The sequence below is a fragment of the Brachionichthys hirsutus genome, chromosome 22 (assembly GCF_040956055.1).
Source record: "Brachionichthys hirsutus isolate HB-005 chromosome 22, CSIRO-AGI_Bhir_v1, whole genome shotgun sequence".
NCBI lineage: Eukaryota > Metazoa > Chordata > Actinopteri > Lophiiformes > Brachionichthyidae > Brachionichthys > Brachionichthys hirsutus.
Genome location: NC_090918.1, coordinates 3,367,403 through 3,386,565, shown reverse-complemented (window position 1 = coordinate 3,386,565; position 19,163 = coordinate 3,367,403). Strand labels below are relative to the sequence as shown.

The window sequence follows — 19,163 nt, the reverse complement described above, 5'->3', positions numbered from 1 at the left end:
TCAAAAGTGAGTAGTCAGACAAATAATAAAATAATAATATAATAATAATAATAAAGACTCTCAAAGATCAAGTCTCATTAATAAATGATAATACCTTTTCATTCTGTGTATGTAAAATCGTGCAGGCGTGGTGGAGCCCCCTCTCTTGGGCCACAAAGTGGCGCCTTGACCCCCTCCCCGTGCTTTCTACAATGCTACCGATGGGACATCCTGCAGAATACAATGTTCGCGTTCTGTCCTTTTTAAACATACGATGCACAACGCATGAGGCACTGAAAAACCTGCACATCTTTCACCCGACTGACACCAAGATTTGTCCTTAGCGTAAGCAAAATAAGCGTCATGGCCCGAAGGTGGGAGAGACGTGGACGCATTTGGTCTCCAGGAGGAAGACGACCATGTTTTATGCGCTTCAGGGAATGTTTGTGCTGTTATTTTTGGAAAAGACCCTCCTGGGATTTTAATTGTTTAGCAAATAAATCAAAGCTTCAACACACCCGTATTTAATGAATGCTTTTTTTTTTTTAGAATGAATTATTTGCTTTCACTAACCGTAATCATTCCCCACCGTTGTTCTGGAATTTTTTAGTGTGTGCACGTCCACCCTGCAGCCTAATCAATCTAAAAGACGCGTCCATCTGTAAGGACGTCACACGTCAAACAAGAACGCAGCTTTACTTCATTCACTCATCTCTCGTGATTGAAATATACTTCTTTGAATAATCTTCTTTTGATCTTCTCGTTTAAATAACTCCTTGGGAAGTTTCCAGAACTGTCCAAGAAAGTTTAGCATTTTAGAAAACAAAACAAAACTTGAAACTAGAACACAACTTCTAATGATTTAAAAATCTTACCTCTAAAGATTTGATTGAAGCAGGATTTTTTTTATGATGAATAATTCACTTTGCTACATTTAAACAGGCACAGTTGCAGTTTCCTCTTTGGGTGACCATTACAGTCGAGATGAACAGAGAATGTGATTGATTGATATTAACTAGGGGTTACACACACACACACACACACACACACACATTAAAAAGCTGCCTGTATATTCACTGATGGCTGATGCTACATAAAGTTATTAAATAATTCATTTCAACAATTCAAAGACCCAAAACGGAAGTATAAAAGCCACGGGAGAATTATTTTCCACAACCCCATTCCTGCCCTTCCCCTTCCGTCCTTAAAGCTGCACGCCCAATGAATGTAGCATCAAGCTAGGCCAGTCTAGTCGATGCTCGCTTCCAGCACACCCGGACAGTGTAAAAATATAATTCATTGATCCCCACATTACTGTAAAATGATCACACTACTCATGATGATTGAAGTCAATCCCAGCTCCATTATATTGTTTTGTGTCAAAGTTTAAAATTCTTCCATCGTGAAAACCTTGGACTTTTTCTATCAACACATAATGTTATGAAGTTATGTGAGAAAATAAACTAAATTAAAGCAGCAGCAATCTAACCATACTGAAAGAATAATATATTATTACGGACTCATTGTCACTCCCTAAAAATATCAATAAATGTCAATATTCAGATTTTCTGTGTTCTTCTGTTGAAAAATTCTCTGCAGAAAAAGGAAAGAACCAACCATTTGAATTCAACAAAATAGCAAACCACGCTACCACTAAGGGATACCATCAATAATGAAATATAGGTTGAAGGATTTAAAAAAACATGTTTCAATGATATTCCCCTGAAAGGCCGATGGCTGAGAAACTTCACAGGAAAGCGACATTTTGCTGCTCGTTCTCGTACACGGGGACAAACGCAGGAGTTCCTTACCAGGGAGAGCCGTAGATCCTGAAACCTCGCACCGTGACCTCGGAGTCCTGCAGGTAGATGCAGTTGGTGAGCAGCGACTGGACATTCTCGTAATTCTCCGGCTTGAGTTTGGAGGCGGAGGGGAAGTAGTAGAAGTCCTGTTTGATCAGGTCGGCCATAAACTCCTGGTCAAAAGTCAACTCGTGGTTTCCAGCTATCACTATCTTGATGTCGTAGGGCAGGGTACCTATAGCAGAGGAGGGGAGAGGAACGCTTAGAAATCAAAGCACGAAAGGTGCGAGGAAAGCAGGGGCGCAGAAAAAGGGACGAGCCAGGGAAGATGGAAGCGATCCGAGCATTACGAGGAGAAAGAACAACGGATGAAGGGTAACAAAGCAAAGGAAAGAAGAGATACATTATATAATAAAGTGGGTTTGGATGAAAAGATGGTGTGAAGGAGACTGAAGCAGAATAGGCGAGTGTTAAGGAAAGGAAACAAGGAAAAGGGCACATAGAGGAAGGAAATAAAAGATTAAAGGAGACGTCAGGACATGGAGGGGGAACAAACAAAAAACGGGGGATGTTGAGGAGGGGTAAGGGAGGCAACAAATGAACGCGGGGTGGCATAAAAAAAGGAACAAAGAAGAGAGGGGAAAATGACAGGAAATCCAGAACTAACGCCTTGGCATTCATCTGCGATGAGGATTTCTCATTGTTTTCTCCTCTATTCTTTAGCAAACCGCTGCGTCTGTCTTAGCTTCCCTCGATCAGCCAAAGTCTCACCAGAGTCCTCTGATAATGGAGGCGTGGCTTCAGGGAATCTTCATCTTCACAAACGATGAGGAGATGAAAGCAAGGCCAGAGGTCACTGGGATGTGAAGCCTGTTGCCACATCTTCCTGTCCCATCTCTCTCATCGTCAGTCTCTAATCAATCGCCCACTTTGTTGCACCCCCCCCCCCCCCATTTCCCCCTTTGACTATGACTTTAATTGGCAGGGCGTGCGATTGATCCGTGCCCGTCAGACCTCGCAGCCGCCGGCCCTTCACTCATACATGATGTTTGCAAAGCTCTGCTGCTGGGGGGGGGGGGGCTTTGTCGGGTAGCGACTGACAAAGGGTTCCATCACCATCTTATTTATTTTGTTAGTGCCAGGATGGTGCAGCATGCAGCTGTGTGCCAGTGTGTGTGTGTGTGTGTGACTGACGTGTGTGGACGTTTGCGTGCATCTATCTGTGTGCTTGATGATGCCACGTTAGTGAAAAGGAGTAATTAAAGGGGGGCCTTAGAAGACGCTGGCAGCCTGGTGACGGCGCTGTCATAACAGCCAATCACGGCCCGGTGGCAGAAAGAGAATGGGCCGACAGAAGAAGCAACACAAAAAGAAAGCGTGTGTGAAGGAGGAATGATAACAAGATGAGAGCAGCTGTCAGATAGTGCCCATCTCCGCATTTTGGGACGCCCCCCCCCCCCCCAAACTCAGCTCTCATTTACATGACAGAGGGGCTCGTGTCTAGTTGTCAGGAACACCCCCCCCCCATAAATGAGGCGCCTACATGCACACATCTGTGCAATCAGAGGCTTTCGACTTGTTGTCGGCGTTTAACGCAGAACCCCGGACAGACCGAGGACGAAACGGCAGCGTCCTCCCCAAGCGAGGATTTCCTGTTTCTGTGTGTCTAATAATGGGGGTGAAGTTCTCACAGCTGGAAACGCGTGTACTCAATACTTGAACACACTGTGTCCTTTGAAGTATTTTGAGAAATGCCACGTGCTGCAACCTCAAGAGGAAGACCCACGTTCACAAACAAGACAGTAAGAATTAAAATCGGGTCGTTTACAGCAGGTCCCGCGATGTGCTGGCAATCCCTCCGGGGTGTACCCCCCCCCCCCCCCCCCCCGCCCGTAGCAAGCTGGGAGAGGCTCCAGCAATGCCCGTGACCCGCAAGGAAATGGATGGATTGAGCAAGAACAGCAGAGTGAGTGGTCCATACACTAAATGGTAAATAATCCGGGACAGTCGATGGAGTGTAATCTCTGAGATGAAACACGAGGGAAGAGGCGGAACATCAGCAACAAACTGGGAAGGAACGCCGCAGATTTACGTACGAGAAGAATGAGCAGACATCAGGAAGCGTAATCGGGGCGGGGGCGGACAATCCCAGTGGAGACAAGAACATTAAGGGGGGGGGGGGGGAGAGAGAGAGAGAGAGAGGCGGAGCAGGACAAGATAGAAAAACAGTGAATAAACACGCCAGGACAGAGACGCAGCTCTAAAGCAGGACAGAGACGCAGCTCTAGAGCAGGACAGAGACGCAGCTCTAAAGCAGGACAGAGACGCAGCTCTACAGCAGGACAGAGACACAGCTCTAGAGCAGGACAGAGACGCAGCTCTAGAGCAGGACAGAGACGCAGCTCTAAAGCAGGACAGAGATGCAGCTCTAGAGCAGGACAGAGACGCAGCTCGAGAACAGGACAGAGACGCAGCTCTAGAGCAGGACAGAGACACAGCTCGAGAACAGGACAGAGACGTAGCTCTACAGCAGGACAGAGACGCAGCTCTAGAGCAGGACAGAGACGCAGCTCTACAGCAGGACAGAGACGCAGCTCTACAGCAGGACAGACGCAGCTCTAGAGGACAGCGGGAAGCAGTCCAGTCCCTCTCCGACGCTGCAATGTTGTGATCACAATGAATGAAAACCTTCAGTCCTCACAAGCTTCCAGCTTTGTCCATATCACCACAAATGACTGTGAAAATGAGATTTACCTGAGACTGCATGCAGATAAATATATATAATATATAATCGTATCAAAAAGAAGGTACCTAATCCTCCCAAAACATACGGCGACGTTAAAACATTTTCTTTTCTGCTCTACAGCAGATTTCTCTGAGGCGGTGGAATCCTGTCTCCGTCCATCAAAACGCTTCACATAAATAAAGCAGCATGAAACAACACGATGATGTAAGAACCGGGAAGATTAGCATAAATGGCTAAAATGGAAACATCAAAAATCTCAAATGGAAAAAGATTTACTGACTGCGCAACTATGCAAGCAGACAAAGACACCGACAGAACAAGGCGCTCGTAAATTTCCAACAAATAAACACTATCTGTGTCTCCTCAGAAATTCTGCAACGCCGGCAGTTTTTCACGAGTGTTTTTTGATGGCCAACTGTAAACTGAGAGGAATAAATCAGAGGGGCAAATATAAAACTCTACCAGATGGAAACAAATGCCCCACCATCCTCTCTCTCTCTCTCTCTCTCTCTCTCAGACACACAGACCAGTCTTTGTCATCTCACCATCTTTTATCTTTGCATTCTAAAGGCAGATTAAAGCAAATAGCTTTAATTTCAATTTCTATCATTACCCAGTGCTAAAGGTTTGTTTTCATGGTTAAGGAATCTAAAAATATAAATAAAATAAATGTAGGGCAATTATTTTTGGTGTAAATCACAACATAGGGGGACTGAGCAGCGTCCATCCACTAACTAACACACATCATGAATTTACGGTGTTTGTGTTTGACTCTACAGTTGCATTTTGTACTAATTATCACTTTACTCTAGACAAGCATATTTAATTAAATATCTGTTCCTTTGCAAAAGCATATTTGTACACAGTCCATCTGCACACATGGATTTCTGACCGACGAAATCTTCATTCAGGAGTGGACGGGTGGTCGACAATACTTCTTTACATGATGGACTGAAAGGTTATTCTGTGTTAAAACTCAAAGGTGAGGTAGAAGTTTGAGGTAAACTCGATGGAAATACTGCAGTCGACTTCCGGTACAAGATAAATGATCGGTTTGCTCTCCGCAACGCATCTGCAGCCGTTATCTGCACATGCCTGAACAGAAATGTCGGCATTCAAAGGGAGGCTTCAAAAGCAACAGCACCGATGTTCAAAGACAGACATGCTGAAGACTCGTCGGATCAGTCCTAATTCCTTTATAGCGCGCGCGCGCGTGTGCGTGTGTGTGTGCGTGTGCGTGTGTGTGTGTGTGAGTCTGAGAAGGAAAGGGATAACTAGATGTGAAAGAAGAATGTGATATATTGTACAGAAGAAAGAGAAAGAAAGGAGTAAGAGGCATGCAACAAGGTAGAGAAGGATGATGGAGGAGAAAAAGCAAAGAGGCTTCTGCCTTCTCACCTCAGCTTAAATGCACCCACACACTACTGCATCTCACACACACACACATGGAATAAGATGCACAAACAGGCACAAAAACAAAGACAGACAGCAATTATGAGGCTTCATACACAAACGCCAGCTCCTGAGCTACTCATCCAAAACACACATTTTATCTGAATACATGCAGCAGCGCCTTTAAACACTCACTGAACAGAATTCATTTCACACACACACACACACACACACACACAATGCAATGACAAAGGCTGATACAGCCCATCATCAAGCGGCATCGTAGGTGGTCCCCCCCCCTCCTACACTCCATCTCTGTCTCTTTCATCCCGTCTGCTCCACTTCCACGTTCACTGTGACGGCGTCGCCTCCAGGATGGAGAAGATTAAGCTTCAACTTTCAAAACGAACAACGTGGGCTTCTGTCGAACGCCGACGATTTCAAAGACGGGGCCACTCGCCGTCTGTCCCACGTCTGCTTCTCAAGCGGAGTTCTACTGAAGCCACGTTTCACCGGTGGTTAATGAAACCTGATGAACCTCGGTTCAAAAAGCAATCAGGACGGCTTGGAAGTAACTTCTACAGCCGCTCGATAATCCCTCGTCCAGAAGCTTCGTTTGCTTTTCTTTACATTGTCTACCGATCCCGCTGCAGGAAGGGGGGGGGACGTGCATGGCTCCTCTGATGCACAGGAGGTCTCATGAAATAAAGTGAAGCTGGCTCCTGGACTGTTGTCTCAGGCTGTCTTTATTTTATAGGCAGAAGGACAAGACTCTGAGTCGCCCAAATGTTAGGAAATAGAGGATCTTTTTTTATAGTTTAAAATTAATTTCATTTCAGAGGAACATTTCTGAACATATATGAATCCAAGCATGCTCAACACACACACACACACGGGTGAATACATCATCCTCCTTGGCAGAGGTGAAAGGATTTAGGTCACATGAGCTGTAACCTAAATTAGGCAACATAAAATTAAAGCTTCTATGAAGATGTTCTGACCTACGAATCCTACATAATTTTTTTGAAACAGAACCGGACAAATCCAAAAAGGCATCATTTTTGTATTTTTTGGCATAAACTTTGACATTCATAACTTTTAACACCAAAGATTGAATCTCAATTTCTGTCGAAAAGTAAAATATTTTTTGCAGATGCTCTGTCCTCCAGCACAACCAGAATGTAATGCTGATAATAATATTACTGTATTATTACCATTATATTGTGATTATAATTGTCATGCTATTGTAAAGATATTCCTGCTACATCATGCATTTATTACATTATAATAACACCTCGACGTTCCCTCTATCACACCACACAAGCTTAGCGAGAGCCGCATCCTGTTAGCTGTATTTCTTACTGCTTTGTGTATCATCTGGATGTTTGTCTTATAAAGAAAGCTCGTATTTGTGTCGTCCGCCTGTGCAGGTATTGTGTTGATATGAGCTGTTACGCTGACATGTTGGATAATGATGATGATCCGTAGAGACTCACGCCCAATTCCCATTCGCTCTTTAACTCAACAGTTAAAGTTTATATACGGAAAATTTAAAGCGCTGATGCTGACCCAGAAAACAAATCTGGGAGTGAGAAGAGATGAAATTATAAGAAACGCTTTCATCATTTCGCAAGACTTCACTGTCCTCCAATTGTTTTCTGAACTTGGAGGGGAAAAAAGAAAAGAAATTGTTTGAAAGGGGAAGTCGAGACGTGTTCTTCCTCCCGCTGCACGCAGGCAAGGCGCGCCATCTTTCAAGTGTGCAAATAGAAGATAGGAAAGCTGTGACGGACAGATGGGGAACCGTTTGCTTAAATTTACAGTCACTTCAAATTCTGTCTAGTTTGCCAATGTTAAAAACCACAAAGGAGTGTCAAACTTCCTCGTTACGAAGATGGGACGAAGCAAAAAGGATATGAAGGGAGGAAAGTGGAGCGATGGAGAGAAGGAGAATAAGACATCGGGGATGCAGAGAGATTAAACAAGTGGAGGAATGATAAAGAGACGGCATAGAGGGAATAGGGAAGGAGCATTGAAAGGGAGCAGAGGAGGAGAGGAGAGCCAGAAAAAGACAGTCATAAAAATGTAATGCCCTCGTTGCTACCATGCTAAAGAGAGAGAGAGAGAGAGAGAGAGCGAGAGAGAGAGATAGGAAGAAAATAAGTGAAGCTAAGGAGGTGATGAGGAAGTCCAAAGCGGAGGTGGGGGTTCAACACCTGTCAGCGCATCACACACACATACACACACACGCACACGCACACGCACACGCACACGCACACGCACGGCTGTAAAGGCAGGTGCAGCACGCGAGTAACTCTCCGTCTCCAGGGCAAAGGAAAAACACACACTCGTATTTAAAGTGCCTACACGGCAATCGCATCATGGCTGTCCCTCATTTATTATTTAGCAGCAGAGGGGAGAGGAGCTGGCGCTAAGTAAAGAGTAGCAGCAAAGACGATGAAGGCCGAAGACCTCTACCCAGAAAGAGAGAGAGAGAGAGAGAGGCCGAAGACAACTACCCAGAAAGAGAGAGACAGAGAGAGAGACTGTAGACCTCTACCCAGAAAGAGAGAGACAGAGCGAGAGGCCGAAGACAACTACCCAGAAAGAGAGAGACAGAGAGAGACCAAAGACCTCTACCCAGAAAGAGAGAGACAGAGAGAGAGGCCGAAGACAACTACCCAGAAAGAGAGAGAGACAGAGAGAGAGACTATAGACCTCTACCCAGAAAGAGAGAGAGACAGAGCGAGAGGCCGAAGACAACTACCCAGAAAGAGAGAGAGACTATAGACCTCTACCCAGAAAGAGAGAGAGACAGAGAAAGAGACTATAGACCTCTACCCAGAAAGAGAGAGAGACAGAGCGAGAGGCCGAAGACAACTACCCAGAAAGAGAGAGAGACAGAGAGATAGACTGTAGACAACTACCCAGAAAGAGAGACAGAGAGAGAGACCAAAGACAACTACCCAGAAAGAGAGAGAGAGAGAGAGAGACTGTAGACCTCTACCCAGAAAGAGAGAGACAGAGAGAGAGATCAAAGACAACAACCCAGAAAGAGAGAGAGAGAGAGAGAGAGACTGTAGACCTCTACCCAGAAAGAGAGCCTTCAACAATTAAACTCTTGACTCAAAGTCGACTTTGAAGCACAATGCGATCCATATTTAAACACAATAGTTTCCAACTCGGCATGAAGAACAGGTCTACGGTGAGCGCTGTGCACGACAGCAAACACTCACACAGGAGTCCATGCAGAGTCGTGTGTGTGTGTGTGTGTGTGTGCGTGCGCTGAAGGCCTGATCAAAGAGGCCATTATTAGAGACAATTGGAGACATTCTCCTGCCCTTCTGAGCGTCTCACTTCGATGTCTCCTTTCTGCCGTCCCGCCTCCATCCATCTCAACACGACAGTCCTGTCTTCATCGCCCGCTCTTCCTCATTATGTTCTCTGCGGGAACATTTTGGTTTGACAAACACTCTGGACACATTTATCAGTAAAGAGTTTAACAATCACCGAGCATAGCCTCAAAAATGACCGTAGCCTACTCATCCTAAAATATCTAAGTCGACATTATGGAGACTTAAAAATGAAAAATAGTGTTTTGGAAAAGCTAAAATATTTTCTTTAATCAAACTAAACTTGATGACAACCAAGAAGAGTCCGAGCCGTTTCACAAAGACAGATCCTAAAGAAGGAAGTGAATCTGAATCTGACGGTCTGGGGGCAGGGGGCAAACAGTGAAGGGCACCTGTCTACAGTAAGGTACCAGAACACTAGCAGTCATTATGGACCAATCAGAACTAAAACTGCTGTCTTATTGTCAGACTGTCGGGACTTTGCATCACAGATTTGCCCTGGTTCCTCTCTCTCTCCGTACTAAAGGGTCATCCCACCGGCTCTGAGGGAAAGGCAGGAGGCGGAGCTAGAGACTATTACAGCTTCATTAAAAAGAGGCAGTAAACAATATATCTTTTTTCACACAAGTGTGCAACCCTGTTACACTCGGAGGCTCTAGAAGTGTCTTATGCACAGAGAAACTTCACTCACATACCCACGTCCTCGTCTAGTAAGTGACAGGTGGACTTGCATGGATTACCATGACGACATAAGGCAGAACTTTGGTGGCGGTCTCTGGGGCAGCCGTACCCAGGGGAAGAGCAGGACGTTGTCCCTCCTGCTTTCTTCTCCTCCCTAGTCTTTTTAAACCATGACCTTCTGCCATTCTCTTTTTCCAACCCTTCAATTTCTTTCTCTCGGCACGAATTTCATCTCCTGCCTCCCCAGTCCTCCCCTGTTTTCCTCCCCCCCACACCTCCCCACACCTCCTCTCTCCTGCAGCGTTCGCCATCGCTGACAAAGCCTTGAGCAGCTGCCAACAGCTCCCGAGAGCTGACTGACTTCCTGCTAAAAATAAGGACCGGGAGAGGAATCTCTCTCTGCCACTGAGAGAGAGAGAGAGAGAGAGAGAGAGAGAGAGAAAGGGGGGGGGGGGGGGGATGACATGGCGTAGACGAAGAGTTTGAAGGCAGAATAGATGGAGAGAAAATAAACATAAAATTAACAAAAGCCAAAGTAGATGCAAAACGAGTGAAATACCAGGGTGTGTGTGTGTGTGTGTATGTGTGTGTATGCGTGTGTGTGTGTGTGTGTGCGTGTGTGTGCGTGTGTGTGTGGGTGTGTTTGCCAATTTTTGTTTTGTAGATTAAAATACTTTATACGTTGTGCTCCTGAGGTAATGGTGCTGATCAATTGCATATTTTTTTATCGATTTAATTGAAGTTTATTTTTCAGTACGAGCTGGCTGGGTGGCACAGTGGGTAGCGCTGGTGTATCGCAACAAGAAGGTGCCAGGTTCGAATCCCATCGGTGTGGAGTTTGTCTGTTGGGTTTTCTCCGGTATATCCACCCACCTAAAAACATTTGCACTTTAGGCGAATTGATCACGCTAAATTTTCTACAGGTGTTTGCATGAGTGGCCCCCCCGTGATGTGCTGGCGACACGTCTGGGGTGTACCCCGCCTCTCACCTGTAGTCAGCTAGGATAGGCTGCAGCAACACCTGCAACCCACAAGACGGTTAAGTGACTGTAGCCTGCTGAGGTCGGCTCGTCCACGAGAAAACGGGTGGAGATCAAGCGGCTCACTTAGTTGGTTGAAATGTTTTTATAGATTACATACCGGTAAATTAAAATTACATTTTTTGGAATTGAAGGCAAATTGACGCACTTTAGATCTTTTCTGTTTCAGACTAAAAACGAGCCTAATGAAGTTATTCTTGTTGTAACTGCTTCCTTTTTCTTTCTTTTTTTAGTTTTTCTTAATGTTAATAAGAATACAATGCTATGCAGAGATTTACTTGATGCTACTTCTCTGTGTCGCAGAGGGGCGGGGATGCAAAAATGTTTTCTTCTTCCTGGGGGGCTTAAAAGAAAACAATTTAGAAGCACTGAGAAGAGTCTCCACCAGCAGAAAGTTAGGCAAAGATAACGTTGCTATATACTGAGGCGTAGCTTCCGCCGACCGGATCTCCCTGCTATCCACACACTAAACAGCAGGAGTTACATTCATCTGCAGAATGAGACAGTGTGTGTGTGTGTGTGTGTGTGACAGAGAAAGGGAGCAGGAAGGAATGGAAGTGAGAGAAAGAATAGGAATAGCCAGATTATAAATATTTATATGAAAAGAAGAGGAAGGGACTGCAGAGTTTCGGGGAGGGAAATAACGGCAGAGGACGGAAGAGGGGGAGGAAGGGAGGAAGGGAGGGAGAGAGGAGCGGCTGACTTCAGAGGCGGCAGCAGGCATGCTTGGCTCGGCTTATCTTTTCTTTCCCGCCTCTCCTGTTGCCTCTCTCACTGTTGGAGTGCAGGCTAGCGGATTTGCAGTTTGTGCTCCCTGCAGCTCTTGTGTGTGTGTGTGTGTGTGTGTGTGTGTGTGTGTGCGTGCGCGTGAGGCAAGAAAGGACAAGTCCCCCCCCCATAGACAGACACAATGCACAAAGGCCCACACACCCACTAACAGTCCTCTGCCAACCCAGGGGAGGTGTATGCCGAAGCCGACGATGCCAGTGACAATGATGATGATGATGATGATGATGATGATGATGATGATGATGATGGTGATGATGGCGGGGCAGCTGTGCTCACTAAGAACATTCTGGATTCAACATGTTTCTCTGTCCCGTGGCTTCGCAGCAGGTCGCTTCATTCTGGCAGCAACGGTCAGAGACACGATGCTTCCAGCGGAGGCTGGCGATACAGGAAGTCAGGGGAGTGTGAGCTCGAGTTAGCAGCGCTACCGGACTGAAAAGAAAAATGCCTCAAACGTACTCTGGAATCGCGATTCATCAGCAATTAACCCTGCTTATATTTTTACAGTAATGACATTTATATTTGTATGTGATATCTCTGAAGATCACATCTCTGGAGACTACCTGGGAGAGATCCGGCCTGTGGACCAGCGTAGGTCCTCACCCCAGAAGCAGGAACGTGCTTCTTTGGCTACGTTTACATGGACAAAGTTTCTTTCATCCGATCAGAGTTCGGAGTAAAATTGTGATCAGATGCACTGTGTTCATGGACTCTAAAAATATTGATCCGATTAGGACGTGCGTGTTCCTGCATCACACTTTTGATGCGCAATTTATACCAAATATACCGGAAATAGTAGTAGTAGTCATAGCAACTTACTTTGTAAACAAAACATGGGTCCGCCCTTTTCTGCTTGAAATGTTAGCGTTATTTCACGCCGTTACTTTCCTCCTTTAATGTCTCCGGCAACTTTTTTGTCTTAGATATTAACCGGTTCTGTCTTTCACTCGCTCTGCTTCAACTAGCTTCAGGGAATAACAGAAGCACGTTTAGCTGACATCACAAACATGCGCAGTAATGACGGCTTGTACCGAAACATCGGAATAAGTGTTTTCATGCGCCCCGATCGGATCACCAATCGGTATAAACCACCCCTCTCGATCGGATTGAGCTTGATTGGGTCAGACTAATCTGATTTGGGTGTGAACATGAAGCATTTTTTATTCCGATTAGGCTTTTAATCCGATTAAATGTGTCAGATTCAGCGCTCGGGGTTCAGATGCACAGATACAGCAGGATTTATGTGCAGCCTCTGTCTGAGCCGAGAGGAGCAGAACCAGAACCACAAAGCTCAAATGATCACACGGCTTTGCATGTTTAACACAAATCGCACACCGGCTGATTGAATATCACTGCGGTCGAGCGTGAGCTTTAAGTTTTGGCTTCTTTTTTTTTGTTCCTTTCATGCGTCCTTTGAATGGACAGCTAACCGCAGCTTTCATTGTGTGGCAATGCAGATACGAGCAGAGCGCATTTTTAAAAACGCTCCTTTGTGGCGTGTTCAAGGAACTCCTCAAGGACTCACAAGTCGCCAATAAATGCTGCATTCAGGGGCTTTGTTTTTGAGCACAGAAGACAAACAATAAGCAGATTGTCAAATCCTGCAGCTTCTTATGCTTCAGAAACATGCTGCAGAAGTCGATTCAAATCACGAATGTTCTCACGTGCATCCCTGAACTCAAGGAAATGAAAGAAAAGGCTCAATTATTCTCAGCAAGGGTGGAAATCAATTGCTGAAACTATGGTCTACTTTTGAAAAGGACTTAAAATAATGGAGATTTTCAATTTGCAGCCTATGTTTTAAAAAAAAAGTGTGAAATCTTTATAACGCTGAAGATAAAAAGTTCATTATATCTGAAGCCTTCCCTGTTCAAATCAACAGCATCGCAACCAGAGTCAATTTGACCTTTGACCCCAGCTGTATCAACAGATGCACAAAGCACGACCTGGAAAATACAGAGCAATGATTCCCTGATGCTCTGAATGCAGAGCCACGACTTTGAGAGATGCTGACCTAGCCAGTCGTTGAACTTCTTGACCTCGGAGGGCAGCCCCAGCTCGGTGAAGTCTCCAGCGTGGATGAACACGTCCCCGTACGGCATCTGGATGGCGTCCGTGCGGGAGTGAGTGTCGGAGACGCACACGAAGCGAGTGTAACCAGGCGGTTTGGGTGCATCGTGGGGCATCGGGTCCACCCTGGAAAACAAGAACATTTAATGTAGAGAGGAAGAAAAATAAAATGGGTCACTTGGAGCTCTGGAACTAAACTCGATTTCTCTGCGGTAGGAGGATGACAGTGATAAAGTTTGCATGAGGATCCGGCAGCGAATCAGAGAATCCTCCCCACAGACCGAAGTGGTGGAGAAAACAAGCGGCCACAATGGAAGCGTAGCGCGGAGCGAGTCAGGCGGGGAAGCGTGTAGAGATAGAGAAAGAATAAAGCGCAGATATAGAAAAGAGCAGAGTCCTGTGGGACTTCCAGTGTGCGGATCCATGAAGTCTCCAGGGGGGGGGGGGGGGAGCTGGTGAATAACCATGGCCCACTTTAGTGAGTTCTCCTTCAGGTATGATCAGACCCAGCAGTGCCTCCTCATCCTCTTCCTCATGCACCAAGAGGAGGAAACAGGGCATAGAATGCATGCAGGACAGCTGGGATGGAGTGTAAATCACTGTGGAAGTGAAAACACGGCAGCAATCGTGAAGTGACGCTTTACACAAAGAGATTCCTTCTCTTTGCAGCCGTTTAACTGGATTTAAAGATCATTTTATGTGCGGTTAAAAACTAGCATTTATAAAAGTTCAAATGAACGCTCTGGGGTTGTAGTTGTTTTTTTTACTTTTGTTAGACAAGTAGTGTAAGTAGGGGTTGTACCGAACTATATCAATCCTTATCCTTCCTTATATCCTTTATATAAATCCCTTGCACCTCCTAAACTTGAAATCAACACCTCTTTGTTCGAGAAAGCATCTGGGCAATGTTAAAACACACCTTGTAAACTCAGACATCTAAAATACAGCCACAGAAATTGTTCAGAATTTCTTCTTCTTTATGCGCATTATGCAGAGAGTCGCCCTTTAAACTCTATTGCGGATCAAGAAGTATTCGATTTCCTGATACCTGGAAGTGGCAGCCTCTATCTAGACCAGGGATCGGCAACCTTTTCCATGACGCGTGCCACTTTACAATATACTCAAGCCCAGAGTGTCAGCACTTACTTCTTTCATAAAATCTCTTGTAAATGATGTTTTTACAGTTTTTTGCAGTATTTAAACATGTTCACTGAACTACTAAGTGCTTAGTTGACCGTTGTATGTAGGGCACACACAAAACTTACCGCAGTCTTTAGGAAAGCCTTCATGTTTTCTCCATCAGTGAACAGTTTCCTTGTTTCACTATGAGAAAACTGAGTGAAACACGGAGCCCTCCGGAGAACAGCAGTAACCTACGGTGTCCTACGAAGGACAAACAACTCAAATTGCTTGGCTCAGCAAAACGGTTTAGTGCTACAGCACTACCTAGTGGCGTGTTTTGGTTTCTGCCTTAATAATACAATAAAATATAAAAAATGTTTGACTCTCCGCATGTCAACATAAATACCCTCGCGTGCCAGGCATGACACGCGTGTCTTCGGTTGCCGACCCCTGATCTAGACCTAAACTCAACACTACTTCTTAAGATTACGAAAGCTGATGGGACAAGCTGTGGAATAATACAGTGCTATATTCTCACAGGTAGATGTCAGAATGATGTTTTTCAATCATAAACCATAAGTCAATCATAAGATTGACTCTCGAAGTATGAATTAATTAATTCATTCATTCATTAATGGTTTATTTGGTTGATTTATGCATTTAAATCAGTATAATTAAACTAATACATATCCAGAACAGAAACAAATCGATCTAACCAAAAAGGAATAGACGGAAGTAAAGACTTTTGAAGAAGAAAATTTATCATATTGTTGAATATTTTTCATCAATATTTTTACTTTATGCTCTAGCTGGCATAACAGCCTGTTTTTCATTCCATCATTTTTATATTTTGTGGAGACTCTAGCTAGCCCCTGGTCACATGATCTGAAGCACGAACAGAACATGGGATAGAAACGATGGCATGCAACACAGCTAAAATGCAAAATCCCACTCGTCTTAAAATGCTCGAACAAGTTGAGGTGTCGACTTCCCTCATGTCTGAAGTGTGAAACACGAGTGAAGAAAGAGAGCAAACGAAAGCTCATCTCATTTTTCATCCCAGCATTAGAATATTTTCACAACCACATGGTCAACGGGAATAAAATAAGAAGTTAGGACAGACCCGGTGCGGTGTGGATGTGGTAGAAACATTTACAGATCTAGTTCTTCTGAGTTCTTTGTTTTATTGTGCGCCACCTGCTGGTGTGGAGAGTCATTTCACGCAGGCAGTGAACATAGAGCCGCGTCTCAAACAGCGTCATTTCACCGTAATGCCTGTAGATGTTTATCTGAATCACTCTTTGACAGCTTCCATTGATGATGCAGTACATTTCAGTGCACTGCTTGTACTACCATTTGTGTAATGCATGAATTGTCTCAAATCAGATACAGCCACGATGTACTTTCTAGAAATAAAGGCTGCAACATCAAAAACATCTGCCTGCCTTTTCATTTGACTAAAAATCATGTTCCTTGCTTCATTAGAAATGCCAAATCATTGCCGCTGATATTCTTACATTGCTGTTGTTGTTTCCTTCTTTTTCTAGCCTGACAGATCGCCCCCTATCAACGGGTGTTTGTAGTACACCGATGTAGTGCACTTTTACTATGATCAGATTTGAGACACAGCAATAGGTGTATGTCTCCTCATCGGGTCTGACTTCATATACAATGAAACATTTCACTGAAAATATGTTTTTAAAATGAAATGCAGACTCGGATAAATGCTATTGAACTCGACATCACACTCTTTCTACTCACATGTGTACGTGCGGCGGCTGGAAGCGTCCCTGGTTGATGTTGTAGAAGGTGAAGGCCTGAGTGGGGTTGGCGCTGTACTCGTCCACCTCCACGGCCGTCCTGCCGCCTCGCTGGCCGTGCGACTGCGCCTGAGACTGCTGCCGCCGAGCTGCCATGATCTCTGACAGGGTGAAGGCCATGATGCTGAGGACACGAGTAGAGAGTGTGTGTGTGGTGGACAGCAGGGTGTCAGGTCGGGACGGTTACTTGCTTGTTTCTCTAGGAGAGGGGGTGGGTAGCGCCGGTCTGAGGGGCGGCGTCCTGAAACACTTTAAACGCTCAGTGAGCTCAGAGTCAAAGTGAGCCGAGGAGCAAGCATCACCTCGTCGTCTCTCAACCTCCTCTGCACCTCCTCTGCACCTCCTCTGCACCTCCTCTGAACCTCCTCTGAACCTCCTCTGCACCTGAGAACGCAACAGTGCAGCGAGACAGGAAAAAAAGAGACATCAGAAAAGCCATTAAACAGTTTGTTGACAAATAATTCACTTTCATTTCATAGCTTCCCTCATTTTAAGAGATTATTTGTGTTTGTGCTCATTTGTTTCTTTGTTTGTTGGTTTATTTGTTTACTCTGGTAAATAGGGATTATTTACTATTATACAACTTCCTTTTATTTTTGCTCTTCTATATGCATCTTGTTTCCTCTGTACATTCTGCTCATCAGTCATTCACTTCAACAGCCATAAAATAATAGAGTGTGTTAGTGAAACCCTTTCAGTCCCTTGTGTGTGTCAGGTGTGTGTGTGAGGTCTGTGTATGTCAGGTCTGTGTGTATCAGGTACGAGTGTGTTAGGTCTGTGTGTGCAAGGAATATGTGTGTCAGGTCTGTGTGTGTCAGGTGTGTGTATGTCAGGTGTGTGTGTGTGTGAGATCTGTGTGTCAGGTGTGTGTGTGAGGTCTGTGTATGTCAGGTCTGTGTGACTGCATTATAACTTATTCATCTACATAATGACTGATGGAGCATTCAGAGAACACTGAAATACAAGTATTATGCTTTTCTTTCTGGATTGTCGTCAATTATTATTAAGAATTTGTATGATCGATCAGCAAAAAGAACCAGAATCATTAAAAGCTCACCAAAGAAGCTTGTTTTCAGTTTTAGGCTCTCTGGGAATGTAAGAAAATTAAAGAATGTGCATCAAGTAATTTCATTTTTTTACAATGTATGAGGATGGACTATTTGCTTCATTTAAGGAACATGTTTAAATTTAGGCTTCCTCCATTGATACGATTTTTCTCAATATATATTACGAGTGAAGTACAATATGAGAGAAATACATTGTCTTTCATGTCTAGCATTTACAACTTATTGTGTTTTAAAACAATTGGAGGTCAGGTAATAGTCTGTTAGTCTTCAGGATGTCTTAAATAGTTGGGCACTGGAATGAACAAAGTGAAGGAGGGTTCACATCAGTGACAGTGTGACGAGTATATATTATAGTATATATTATATGGCTTATATACTATTATCACATATTGCTCATCCGTCACCTGTTATCCTGTATTCTAATAGTTAAGGTAATATTCTTCCTGAAAAATTAAATTTTGTACGCGATAGCTCAAGTCTTGAATTAAATGACCGGTAAGCGTCTTTTTAGATTTGTTCGCACAAGCCTGTAAAATCTGAACGATTACTCACAAATACACAGAAGACGTTTTACCAAATTACATCTTTTTTTGTTCTCGGGGCACAAAGTGGTGACGAAACCAACAAAACCAACTAAACCAACCGTGTGTCATATTGACACAGTCTAAGAAAAGTATAATGTCCCACAAAGACTGATGATAAGATGCAAAAAAAAACATTATTGAAGAAGAGAAGAGAAGAGAAGAGAAGAGAAGAGAAGAGAAGAGAAGAGAAGAGAAGAGAAGAGAAGAGAAGAGAAGAGAAGAGAAGAGAAGAAAAGAGAAGAGATGCTCTCCAGAGCGACTGGTCATATTGAAGTATTTCCTCTTTTCTGCTTCTAACACAGAATCGTAAGGTACGTCTTTGTGTACTCCAGATTACAGAGTCTGTGTAATACGCAGTGTGTCGAGCTGCAGCTCTGTAAATGTAAAATATGAACTAAAGAACATGAAGCAAATAAACCAAGATAAGGAATGTATGTTTAACTCCATTTACTTATACTTCTTCAAACCCAACTTGGAGCTCCCAAACAGAATCCCATAAACATCATCATCATTATCATCATCATCATCATCATCGTTGTTGTTGTTGTTGTTGTTGTTGTTGTTGTTGTTGCAGCACACCCGGCTGTCCTCTCTGTGAAACTGAACTCAGATGAAACTTTTCAGCTCCGGTGCGCCTCTGCAGCCGGACGCTTTGCCCTGCTGCGCCTGAAATCTGACCTCACTCACGTGAACGCGCTCCGGTAAGCTCGAGGGCAAA

The 19,163-nt window shown here is 44.4% G+C and overlaps 1 protein-coding gene across 1 annotated transcript in view; it reads right to left on the bottom strand.

Moving 5' to 3' along the window:
• Window positions 1-16,914, bottom strand: part of mpped1 (metallophosphoesterase domain containing 1) — a 40,819-nt gene extending 23,905 nt beyond the window's left edge. The window contains exons 1-3 of the mRNA XM_068755319.1: window positions 16,736-16,914; window positions 13,797-13,978; window positions 1,791-2,016 (exon numbers count right to left, since the gene is read on the bottom strand). Coding sequence (XP_068611420.1) covers window positions 1,791-2,016; window positions 13,797-13,978; window positions 16,736-16,914 — 587 coding nt within the window. The remainder of the gene's footprint in view (window positions 1-1,790; window positions 2,017-13,796; window positions 13,979-16,735) is intronic.
• Between the last annotated feature and the right edge of the window lie 2,249 nt (window positions 16,915-19,163).